We start from the raw sequence: 13,129 nt of genomic DNA, 5'->3' as shown, positions 1-13,129 counted from the left end.
TTTTAAAAGCTTCATCAACGACCGAGGCTTGTCACTTCAGTGGGTGGTTGTCCGGCGGTGGCATGTCAACACTGCCCGGGTTTGTTTTCAACAAACGCGCCAGCGTCAGTCCACTTCCTGTAGAGGACCAGGGTGCGTTCAAGGGGTTCAAAAGGTGTAGGACAAACTTTTTTTGTTTGTCTTTTTGTGACACTGCAGAGTTAAAGATGCACTTCCACGAAACATTTACATAGTGAATGTAGACACAATAGTGTAAGCACCTAAAGGAAATTGTGCTATACTCAATCATATATACAAACAGTGCAGCATTTTTAGAGAGATCTGCTAATCAGCACTTTGAAACCAGCATGCAGCAATGTACGTGCGGAGAGAACACAAATCATTTGTCCTCAAATTGCAGCTGCATGTAAGAAAAACAAAACTGCCAAATTCAGACAAAGCTCAACAGCAGTTACAAAACCAACCAAAAAGGGCTGTGATGGTTGTAAATGACTGGAGGTTTGTTAAATTGTACTAGTTTGTTATTTATTCTACCACCTTTCCCACCAACAATGACACTATAGCCCTCAAACCCTTTCAGGGCATGTACTTAATATCTCTTTGTCAAGGACCCTCTAACATGTGCAGTAGATCTGATTAAATTATGTTGGAAGGCTTCCTGTCAGTAGGTGGGCCTTTCTCTAAACGGTGTTTGTGACATATCTGATGTGCCAATTTGTGGCGCATCTCTCTCATCGGATCTTTTGAAATGTTAAACATGCTGAAGCAATTTTCCTTGCGAGGATCCTCAGTGTTTTAAGGCATATTTCAAAATCAATAAAGGCTTTTCCATTACTTGAATATTAAATAATTTTTTTTACAGCAGCCACATTATCCTGCCATTAAATTAATATTCTCAAACATTGATGTTCTCAAAAATCAAAGTTGATGTGCATCGCCTCTTAACACAAGTGCAGGCACACATTCTTTTTAAAACTATGTGTGTAAATTAATCCAATTGCACAAGATCTCACACTTGAGATGTGATGTGGATATGATCAGCCAACAGGGTGATAATTAACAAAGTTAGCAAATGGTAATTTGATATGATAATGATATAATATAACACAGCTTTTGAGAATTCCAGAGGGATTTATGCCCATGATTCATTTGGCTGTGTGCTGTACTGTATATTATACTGTCACCTAGAAGAGTTTGAGGGAAAATTATAAATGTGCTTTCATAATCCATTACTTTTTTTACTTCATGCTTCACCAATATCATAACACTTTCCTTAAGCAGCTTCAATTTTAGATACATCACATCCATGTTCTTGGGCTTCTATCACAATGAGCCAAATATTCAAACACAAGATGCTTGGATGAATAGAAAATGATTGTTTACACATATCCCTGTAATTTTGTGTGACACATTTGTTATGTTTGGAAACCTTTGCACCTCATCAAAATTCAAAACAACGTTTTGTGAATTGGAACTTAGTTTGTCTGCACAGTATGTGTCATATTGAAAAACCTGCCAAAGGATCTGACTTGAGGAAGTTAACAAATGTACTCCAGTTTGCCCAAGCTCTGATACAGTATATAGGACTGAGTTTGTATGAATGTTGTTGACATTCTGCCGTTGTACAATGAAAATACAGAGTGAGAGTTCTGAGGAGCTGAGGAGGTCTTCTTTGCCTGGTGGAGAAATGCATCGCCCTAGGTCAGACTAGGAGGTCTCAATAGCTGTTGACTGCTTCAAACAGTACATCACATCATATCTGTCTGACAACCACTGAATGTCTTGGATCATTTGTTAGTCGGCTGCAGACAGGAAGCAAAACTTCACTTTAAATAAATAAAAAAACATGGGCTATGGTGTGTGTCTTTCGGCTCTGCATTTTTGACCATCAGAGATAAGGTATGCAACTCTCCCAGATGTCTTTACAGATGTTTTCCTATGTGTCCTAAAAACTGCAGTTATCCCTTTATTCATATGCCTTGTAAACATTTATGTAACTCTAAGCTATAAAAGTACATATTAAGTTTGAAGGGATATTTGTGTTTTGAACTTTCAACCTTTAATTGCTTTTGTTTTGAAATGGAATTTAAGGATTTTTAACATTTTAAATCCTATGCAAAATCTGTCACTTATTTTGAATCAAGCTCAATACCTCATATGCCAGAAATCACCTCGGGCGGTTAATGAATGTAAGCCTGATCTCTGAGTGGAAATCATGCCAATTTAAATACTTTGAAGCCAGATTTACTCTCGAAGCATCTCAGTCTCCGGACTCTCACAATGGTTAAAGCTGATCATGAGTCATCATGTGCCTGACCACATTAGCCAACAGACAGAAGTCATGGAGCACTATACTGCTGATGTATGTTTCATTTTGGAGATAATTGGCAGAGATAACATACTGTATGTAGCTGGAAAAGCAGGATAAATGTGCAGTGACAAGGTCAAAGAAAAATACCATTCGCTGACCCTTTCCAATAATTCTCATACAGTTAACGTTACTTTCATTTAGCAGACGCTTTTATCCAAAGCGACTTACAATTCAGTATCTATCTACACACCGTAGACGCAGCTACGGGAGACATTTTTTGGGGTTAAGTGTCTTGCTCAAGGATACATTGACACGAGACTAGTGGAGCAGGAGCTGGGGATTGAACCGCCAACCCTCTGATTGAAAGGCGGCCCTGCTCTCCACTTAGCCACGGTCACCCAGGTACAGTCCATGCATGTTTGCATATTTAAGGACTTTAAATGTGCCTGTAAACGTAAATGTGAGGAAGCAGCAGTAAACTAAGCCATGTACAGTAAATCTATCACCAAATGCTTCACAAGGGCTGCTGGGCTGAAGGATTGGTTGTTGCCCTTACAGCATTTCATGCATAAATCAAGGTAAAATGAGCTTATTAATATAATCATTATTGTAGTTGTCCAGCAAAACAATACAAGCAGTTACTTCCAGAATGAATAATGCAAAATCAAGGGTGATGTTTCACTATATCAGACCCCAAGAACATAGGCGAGCATGAAAAATGGACTTATTGTTTGAACCAGGCATTTGAAATGAGCTCAAGTCTCTATGGCTGAGTCATTACATTGCATGTGGATGCAGCTGGTTTTACCTGAGGCAAAAAAGTGATATGATGGACTGATTCAAGCATGGGACAAGCATTCATTTTTAAATATCGCAATGACAAAAAGAGGAAAATTAGTAAATGAATCTACTGAAATCCAGTGAACGACACCAAACCGAGGCAGAGGTGTAGACAACATCCTTACCATACAGTAAATCCTAAGACTGCATTGTTAAGGCAATCCCTCTCTATGTTATTCCACCGTCATCCCTGAAACAAAACCCAAGTGGTCCCACTGGCCCTGTCACTGTTTGACATGCCTGCTGTACCCGTCTTCCGCTCCGCTGCAAGTGTTGAGGATATGAGCATGGGCACAGAGGGGCCCTCGACAATCCCCCATCGGTAAAGGAGTCAAGTCAAAGGACTGAGTTAAACTGAAGCGGGCACAGACATATTTTCCAAATAATGTGGCTGATACAGCGTTCATTTGAATTTAAGATGAGGTGCGAGGAGCTTCCCCGTGTAGAGGTATATCTCATTAAACAGTGTGGCCTCACTCCGTGTGCACAAAGTTCCACCTCCACTCGAGAATTTAAAAATAAATTAAAATCCTTTTGGAAATATTGATCTTGAGAGAGAGAGAGAGAGAGAAAGGGGCTCAGAGACCCTCATGTTGTGCTCTGAGGTGTTGGACAACATCATGCAGATACTCAATCCCTATTCAATTCTTAGATTCCATTCATGTAAAATCTAAACAGCCTGCTTTGGTAACTATCTGATCTGTTTATCCTGTCGTGACACAGTCTGGGCTATGCCCCCAGCTGAATACTTACTTGTTTTCCCTGTCTGGCAACAAATATCAACCAGACTAAAGTTTGTTTGTCAGGTCTAATTTAGCTCATAGAAACATTGCATCCTTGCTTCCCAGCGTCCTTGGTGCTATATCTAAGCGTTGCCACCCCTCCTTCCTCCCCCTACGCCAGCCCTCCCCTCCTGTGCCAACACATCAAGTGAAGGCAGCCTGATCAACCCTAATAGGGCCTGGTAATTAGAGTCTTTGCATAGAGCCTGTCTGCACACAGCTGCCCTAAGCAGGTTGGGGAAGGACTGCCATACACTTGACAGTGTGGAAAAACAATGTAATGTTCAGTATATGGATCAAATTAGCCTGGCTGTGGTAAACACAATTTACTTTAGAACAATACTGACACTAATTAGGCAACCAATGTATCATTTCAGAGTTCAAGTTTTAGTTGCTGTATCAAATACTTGGAGAGCCAACTTGATGTTTCTGGAATACAAATTAGAAAGACCTTCCTGCATAAAGACTAAACACAGCAAGCTTCAGGGAAATAAACGTAGTGGTTGATATTTCTACAGTTATCTGATATAGTGGGAAATGGAATCCTGATTATTGCACTGGAGGGAAGTTATGTACTGTATAGAAACTGTAAGGTGTGACTAGCAAGCAAACAAGCAAACCGTACATTCTTTGCTCTAAAATAAACTAACACACATAATATGTTTCATCCATCAGCTATAATTTTGTGTTAAGTAGCTTCATAAGCAGCTGCGGTACACAGTCGAAACAAAAACTGAATATTGGATAAGTGAATGAAAACATATTGAAAAATATTTAGGATTTCAGTGTCATATTTTTCTACAAAAAAAACTTCAAGATAACAGACTTAAATGAAAGACTGGAATACATATTAGTGACTTAGGACAATTAAGAAAAAGAAAATGGGTATTTTATTGGACATGCCACCCATAGCACATTAACTCTTCCCATGCTGCAGTATCCTTATGAAAAGTCCAAATAACTTGGATCATGCATTTTAAAACCACAGTCTGGGGCAGTGTAGCAGCACCTTGCTAAAAATAATATTCAGTAATTTGTTCAAAAGCAAATTATTTCAGGGACTGTGAATGGGCAACTTCCTGCAGCAACTACTCTCTGTTTCTAGTTTTGTAATGGCTCGTGTTCAGTTTTATTTAGTTATTTATCTCTTACCATTCTCTGACCTATTTGAATTTCTTGTATTGATATTTAATGAGACATTTTAACATCCTCTGCTTCTACACTCAATAAAGACTATCAATACTGCACTAGTGTCAGCTTTTAATATAAGCCATATGTCTTTATATTTAATTTATATCTTAATAACGCAGCAGATGTTCACAGAGCATGCATGGTTTTAGCAACATATTGCTTCATGCCTGGCAACTGCCCTGCTCAACCACTTCCTTCTACTTTTACCAACGGAGCAGCCCCATTAGTTATAGTGAAATGCTTTGCTCAACAGCATCCAGTGGCGGGTTATTTGGGGAAGGGTGTGTGTCACTTAACCACCCAAAAAAGTTTAGCAATTATGGGATCTGATTACTGATCCTGTTTATAACCAAGTTATTAAAGTGTCAATCCTTAAGATTTAAATCTGAATTGTTTGCAAAACTGGAGAAAACGGTAATACAGATTTATTTTACACCTAGTTTGTAATACTGCAAAGACATACATGTTGCAATAGGTTCAAACACCTTCAGAGACAGATAGTGATTTAACATATATTTATTTCAATGAAAATCTTCTAGATTGCCACTTTAAGAACAAAACAACATTCCAACCACAGGTCTCCAAATGACAACATTATGTGACATGAAAAAAGCATGACACAGATTAGGTCTGTTGTTTGGTTGTAAATCAAATTATTTGCAGATTAGGTGAAACTATTTTTGTATGCTTGGTTTGTTTAAATTTTGTATTTTTTTCTCTTATTTATTTAGTTAAAATATATACACAGGATTTCTCAGTGTTTGGGTTGATCTGCCTCTGGGACGTAAACACTTGCTGTAGCTGCTGATTCGCTACATCTCATTCTGCTCCCACAATTCAACAGGCAACAAAGGAAGAAAGGAAGAGGCCGTCAGCTACAAAGTGTTAGCAAACCTAGCTAGAGAGATGTCACCTTATTGTGTCATCCTAGTCGGAAATGTAAACCGACACGTTTAGAGAAGAACCGATTTCAGCCATAATAACGCTTTACACTTTCGTTCTGGGCGTACTAGTTGACTAAAGGGAGGCGAACGGTAATGTTTTCGACAGCAAACGCTAACAAAGCTAGCTGATTGACTTAGTAGTACGCTAATATTAGCCAAGCTAACATTAGCCAACAATCGTGAAGACGCGAACCTTTCATGAACGTGTTGTGCAGGAGAGATGCCATCCTCTCTGGGTTATTTTGCCTAGTGAGACAAGCAGAAGTGACCGGGTAGGAGATAATATAATGTCTATCTCTATATATATATATATACATATACAGCTACATGTTTACAGATTTACTTGGAAAGTAGACATGCTAACAAACTAGTTCACTGGTTGTTAGCTAGTTGATGTTAGCATACCATACGTGCAAACCAATATCTGTCAAAATGGCAACTTGTATCGAGTAACCCTATTGTTTCTTATGGTCTTAGTATTCAAAGTGTAACGTTACCTATGATATCGTAGTTGTGCAGACAGTGTCAGAATAATGTCATTAAAGTCACAAACTGAGGAGCGTAGCTAAGCTAAAGGCATGCTGTAGTGACGGTAGGCCTTGCCAGGTCAGGACATACCTAGCTAACATTGACTTTATGTACACATGCTGTTTGTGTTAAGTTATTATATATATTGCATATTACGTGTTATCACCGTTTAAAAATCAAGTGCACATCAGACGTGTAGAACTTTCCAAATGAACTGGCTTTGTTTTTTATAGCATCAAATGAAAGGTGGTGGAAGTGGAACTTGACCCATCCAACTGAGTCACCATTTTCCTGCACATAATGGTGAGTAATCAGATTGCAGCTGTCTTGATATCAAGCAGCTTTATTTAGCTCAAGTCTTAAGTGGCACATGTCTCCAGATACTGTTTTAATCTTGTTTTGTTTGATGAATGATTTTTGTTCATTTAATATAGTCATGAATTACATTACAGTATGGGCATTGACCGTTGGAATCGTGATATATTTTGTTTTGTTTGGCTGTTTACAGCCTAGCAAATTTAGGTAGGAAGTGCCGGTTTTTAGTTATAAGGTCTAAACAATTTAAACACACAGTCAAAACAACCAAGGAGTTTTATTAAGGGCAAACAGTGGCAGCAGCACAAGCCTAGCCGAATATGACCTGGAAAAGTACCAAGCATCTTTTAATGTCTGTTGATCATAGACTTCAAACAGTCAATGGAACAAAGGATTAATTAAGTATGGCACTTATAGTCATTTGTTTTACTACAAATCCATTGTGCTGGGATTACAAAGTTTAGAGCTGAAACAATACTAAAATGAATAATCGAGTAATCTCTTAATTTTCAAGCTAAAATGCCAAACATGTTCAGGTCCCTGCTATATTTGCTGCTTTATTCTGTTTTATGTGACAAAAAAAACTGAATGCCTTTGTTTTTGATTGTTCGTCTGAGAGCTAATTGACTGTAATGTTGTTAACTTAAATCTTTCTAGTGTGCCATGATATGTGCGTTACTTTCTGAATTTTGCATTTTGTTGTTAAAGGGAATAATTCAATACTATGAACATAATGTACAACCCTCTGGAAGTATTTTTTTTGGAACAAATATGACTATAATTTAATATCTCTAATCGTTTGTGATTGTTCTTTCTACAGGGTTTGATGGCTCCACTGTATGCATGACTTGTTTGGTGCGGCCTGATGGGAGGACACTGTGGATAGTACTTTCATCAGGATACCAGGAGAGCCAACCCATGCCCCCACTTTGGAGGGCCTGTCAGAATGAAGAAGATAAGCCTTAAGACCATCCGCAAGTCCCTCAGCATAAAGGGCAAAGAGGAGGGTGACTTTGTCATGCTCCAGCAGCCCTCGGTGACTCCAGATTTTTCTAAGGAAGAGTCACTTTTTGGGGGCTGCTACACCAAAGAGCTATCTGGTTGTGACCTCGGTAGTGAAGAGGACAAAGGAGGCCAGAATAAGAGCCGCTCAAAGAGTGAGAGCCTGATGGGATCACTAAAGAGGAGACTGTCTGCTAAGCAGAAGGCAAAAGTAAAAGGCAGCTCCTCTGCCATAGGCTCAGTGGATGATGATGACACCTTCTCGTCCTCTTCTGTGCCCATCAGCTTCAATGAAGTGAAAGCCCAGAGACCCCTTAGATCTGCGTCCCTACGTAGTCACCATTATAGCCCTTCGCCGTGGCCTCTGCGCTCCGTAAACTCTGATGAAGCGTGTATCAAGATGGAGGTAAAAGTTAAAGCCATGGTTCACTCTCCCAGCCCCAGTCCCAACTTAAATGGTGTCCGGAAAGAATTTCATGATTTTCAAATGGAAGGGCTCTTTCAGGACCAAGCAGAATCCTTCAAGAATCTCCAACAGCCACAAAATGGAGAGCTGCATTTAAATATCGATGAAAATGACGTGCCTGTGGTGCTGGGGTTGACTCCCCAGGACTACATCCAGTACACAATGCCTTTAGATGAGGGAATGTACCCAGAAGGGTCCCACTCTTTCTGCCTGGAAAGCTCCTCTCCTATGGAGGTGGTGACTGAAGCAGACACTGCGTCCCTCCACACAGACCAGGGACAGGAGGAACATGAACTGGTTTGTGGGATGCCTCCGGATCTCTTCATGGAAGCCTCAGTTAATAGTCTTCTCATTGGTTCCGCTGGTGTGATGCTCCAAAGTTCTCGAGTAGAGGTCCCACCTCCCCTCTCTCCACTCCTGCTGCCCATGATGATGAATGGACGTATTCCAAGGACTTTTTCAGGGTTCAGCTCTTCGGACAGCCAGGTAGCCGAGAGGGTAAGACACCACCTCAACTTTGACCCGAATTCGGCTCCTGGGGTCAGTCGGGTGTACGACTCGGTGCAGAGCAGCGGGCCCATGGTCGTCACCAGTCTGACGGAGGAGCTGAAGAAGCTGGCGAGGCAGGGCTGGTACTGGGGCCCCATCACACGCTGGGAGGCCGAGGAGAAGCTGGTCAACTTGGCCGACGGCTCATTCCTGGTCAGAGACAGCTCAGATGACAGGTACCTGCTCAGCCTGAGTTTCAGGTCACAGAACAAAACCCTCCACACCCGCATTGAACACTCCAATGGACGCTTCAGCTTCTACGAGCAGCCTGACGTGGAGGGACACACGTCCATCGTTGACTTAATCGAACACTCTATCAGAGACTCGGAGAATGGAGCTTTTTGCTATTCCAGGTCTCGCTTACCAGGGTCTGCAACCTACCCCGTCAGACTAACCAACCCGGTATCTCGGTTTATGCAAGTGCGCTCCCTGCAGTATCTCTGTCGCTTTGTCATTAGACAATACACAAGGATAGATCTGATCCAGAAACTGCCCTTACCGAACAAGATGAAAGATTATCTGCAAGAGAAGCACTACTGAGGACACAGAGATAGGACAGTGGTAGCAATTTTGCACTTTTGTGTTCAGTTAAGAGATTTCAACAAGGTTTACAGACGGCCACAGTTTTGAGATGATTGGTTCTGGTGGCTCTTGATTTGTGTCCAGGTGACTCTGTCACTGTTAAGTCCTCCATTCCGTTGTAATGGGTTTTCCCGCTGGTTTTAGGAGGCTGTACTTCCATAAACATAGGCCAGCACATAATCTATTGCAGAAGTATAGAATAGGGATGCAGCCAAGTTGTTTTAGCTGCATAGATTAAGTGCAGACATTAGTGTAGTGTAACATCCAGCTGTGCAAGTAGAGCAGGTTTTCAAAGAATTGCCATCTGCTTTAAAGTTGAGCCTGTAGGACAAAAAAATAAAAAAAAACGCTCTGAATTTAAAAATTAATTTCATTTTTATCCCCCAAATTGTACATTTAAAAGATGAAAAAGTATTGCTACAATGAAGTTTTACGAATCAAATGTCAAATGTCCTGCAGACTGACCTATTTTGATCATCTTTTGCTTTTTATTACTTGTCAAATTTTTTCCAGCGTGACCAAACTACAAATTGTAACATCATTTTGCATTCATACTATGCAATTTGTCAAATGATGATGGCCCACCTATGATTGTTACGTTAACCGTATTTCTTTTCTAATTTACAAACGTATCTACTTGTCCAGTGGATGCGGCTTCTTCCTCAGGTATTCTCTGACTCGACAACTGACTTTCTACAAATACAGTTGTGCTTCAGTACGTTTCGCCTGGTGCAGCCTTTATATTTGAGTCATGTTTCCTGCTTTCATTTGTATAAACATGAACATTAATAGACATGGATGCTTATTGGTGAAACAAAAGATTAAACACTAACCACAGCACCATATCAATATAAAAAAAAAACAGGTCCACAATATCAACGACATGTTGCAAAAGATGTCCAAAATGTGCCGGTCTGTGCGAGGGCTTTAACCGTTTGGTAAGAGAAGTAACTTTAAATAGTATGGCTGCATGTAGCCATTGTATAATGTGCAAGCCTGAAGGTACTGACCATGCTGGATTTTAACGTGCCGTTTGTAGAAACGGCATCAAGATCATGTATAAACCTTTTTGAAATATTACCAATAATCGTTGAATCTTTCTGCATTAGGAATGTTACAAAAACTGCACCGCAGCTCAGGCCTAACAACTTTGTCACTCTCTGTAACGCTTGTATCTGCATGCAGTAACGGCGGTCAATTAAGGGCACAGTAGAGTCACTCTAAATGAGACAGGATGTCACAGTAAAAGTGTGTTTAAGCGCAACTCTGAGCAAAAAGCTGTTTAATGCACAATTCCCTTTTACCTTAGGCCGCTTTTAAGTAAATAAAATGGCCCTCAGTTAACCTACGACTGAAAAACAGACCTGTAGTCTATTGTAATGAGCTGGACCCTCATCTAAAGAAGAGTGTGTGAGCTTAGGTAGAAGGACTCGGGGAAAGCCAGGGTTAAGTCCTCCTCGCCATCTTGGGAGTGATGCCAGGGTCTCAGCACACGACAAAAGTTACATCACAGCTGCATGGCATCATTAGTGTCATAAGTTTCAAGGACATTTACAAAAAAACATCCAAGTTTTGCCATTGCTGCTTCACATTGTCCCCCCAGAGCTGCACTACTCCACCGACCGTCTCTACTTGGCTGCTTGTGCCAGAGTAAAGGGAAGAGCACACAGTAAGCTACGCAAGTGCTTTATATGGATACTTTGACAGGGAATTGTGTTTTCACATTATGAATGAGCATCTTTTTTTGACATCGGTGTCCTTTTTTTTTTAACAAGTATTTGGAAAATGGTCTCTCAGACAGCTTTGGTAGGTTGTTAGCGCATAGTTCTAGTTTTAGTTGGCTGGAAGTGTCGGCGTCTGAGGAAGTTAACCGTGAATCTAGCACAGCAGAAATTAGATAGGAACTTTGAATGGTGTTGCATGTTTAAAGACTTAGCATCTTAAAGCTTAAACCTTTGAGTTGTATAGGAATGAAGGATCTAGGTTGTGAGTTCGGCTGTGTAGAGGGACGCTTTTCTGTCACATACATTGGCTGGACATTCTCTGTACAAGAAATGTTTTTTTTTTCTTTTTAGAAATCCTTATGTGAGTTTGTTTTGTGACATGTGCCGTCTGGGGGATGGGGGCTGTACAAAAGGAATGTACGCTTGTTTGAGGTATCCATTCTATCCGCCTGCAGACCAGTTTCAGAAAGCATGAGAATCACAAGAACAATGTTGTCACATTTTTTTTGCACTTGAATATTCTCCCGTTGACATGCTTGGATCCTCTCCTGCCTAGAGTTCTCCTTTCAGATGGCGGTTTTAAAAATGAATTAAAGTCACACATTTGTCCTCATGTGTTCATATAACTGTTTAGATTGAAACAAGATTGTTTTGTTGTTGTCATATCTGTGGGATATAAAGGGTAAGGCACCAGCATCATATCAAAGCCTCTGCTAATGCTCATGGGCTGTCAAGGAATTAAATCATGGCAAGAATACGGATGTAAATTTGAAACTTCTTTTTTTTTTTTGGGGTGTGTGTGTGTGTGTATTTGTTTCAGTTGAAATGTGAAAGTAAAATGTTAGTCTTTTTTAATACAATGTTCTTTTAATTGCATTTTTCCATTTTAATTTGCAATTTGTCACCAGATTTTTGCCAAGCAGGAGCCAGTTTCATATGGCGTTGCTGCTGTGACTTTTCAATACCTGTTTAGTTCATTATTAAGGGTTATTGCCTTCAATGTTTGATTCCAGAAGTTGATGCTTGTTCAGACCGCTGAAGCATTTTGATTTAGTAACAGCTGTTTAGCACTTAAGCTCTGTTTTTTTTTTTTTTTTTTTGTGTGCATCTCCGTGAGTGAAGGTGATTGTTTACAACACTATGTTTCAAAAATGCCCCTCCCTCCTTTTGTTTTGTTTACCTACTCTCACATGAACATCTTGGTACAATTTGAAAACTCGTATTTCATTTTAATGTGTTTTACACATTTGTGCTGCTTACGGATATGATTGCCTTTTCTTGTATTTAACAGCGGGGAAATAGAATGTCACCAATGTAGATGTATGTGAACATATTGACTTTGGTTTTCATCTTGGGAGAGCAAAGCAGATTTAACAACTGTAGTCGGTTAAAAGAGCATTAGTAGCGATTAGTTAACCCTTTGTAGAATTACCAGTTCACTCCAGTTTACATTGGTTGTCAACTGTCAACTTTCCAAAGTAGATGGTCTTTTTGTATTTTTCTTTTGGAAAAAAAATCAACAGTGATTTATTGCACACTTTGGATACAGTTCAAGAGTTTTTTGTATCTGCCAATTATAAATTATAAATAAAAAAAAACAAACTATATTCTAAAAAAAATAATCTTTGTACACTTTGTATGTTCTCATATTGAAAGCGTGACTGTCATTACTCTCATTAGACTAGATTGAGCACCTTGCATGCAGATTTTAAATCACGCCAAAGCCTGGAGACACTGATGCACTTGACACAAGCCTGATCATGCTTGCAGTCGTGTTAATAGATAAAATCATTGAGGTCTCAATGATTTTCTCTCCACAGCGGGTACAAATATGCAGCTGGTCCCAGAGCGCTGGTTGCCTAATTTACAGAGACAACCCAGGCAGTCTTTAAATA

The 13,129-nt window shown here is 40.0% G+C and overlaps 1 protein-coding gene across 1 annotated transcript; it reads left to right on the top strand.

Annotated features, from left to right (window-relative positions):
• Positions 1-5,965: 5,965 nt before the first annotated feature.
• Positions 5,966-12,856, top strand: LOC137871826 (suppressor of cytokine signaling 6). Its single transcript, XM_068709831.1, has 3 exons — positions 5,966-6,340; positions 6,830-6,899; positions 7,732-12,856. The coding sequence occupies exon 3, from the start codon at positions 7,858-7,860 to the stop codon at positions 9,466-9,468; it is 1,611 nt and encodes a 536-aa protein (XP_068565932.1). The 5' UTR covers positions 5,966-6,340; positions 6,830-6,899; positions 7,732-7,857; the 3' UTR covers positions 9,469-12,856.
• Positions 12,857-13,129: the final 273 nt, after the last annotated feature.

Source organism: Cebidichthys violaceus, unplaced genomic scaffold, assembly GCF_023349555.1.
Source record: "Cebidichthys violaceus isolate CVI_PGR_0920_01 unplaced genomic scaffold, fCebVio1.0.p SCAF_15, whole genome shotgun sequence".
Taxonomy (NCBI): domain Eukaryota; kingdom Metazoa; phylum Chordata; class Actinopteri; order Perciformes; family Stichaeidae; genus Cebidichthys; species Cebidichthys violaceus.
The sequence above is the reverse complement of the archived record's forward strand: the minus strand, read 5'-3'. Positions and strand labels throughout refer to the sequence as shown.

What these genes read in the sequence shown, in the direction of transcription:
- LOC137871826 (XM_068709831.1), top strand. Translation starts at nt 7,858, where the DNA reads ATGAAGAAGATAAGCCTTAAGACCATCCGCAAGTCCCTCAGCATAAAG.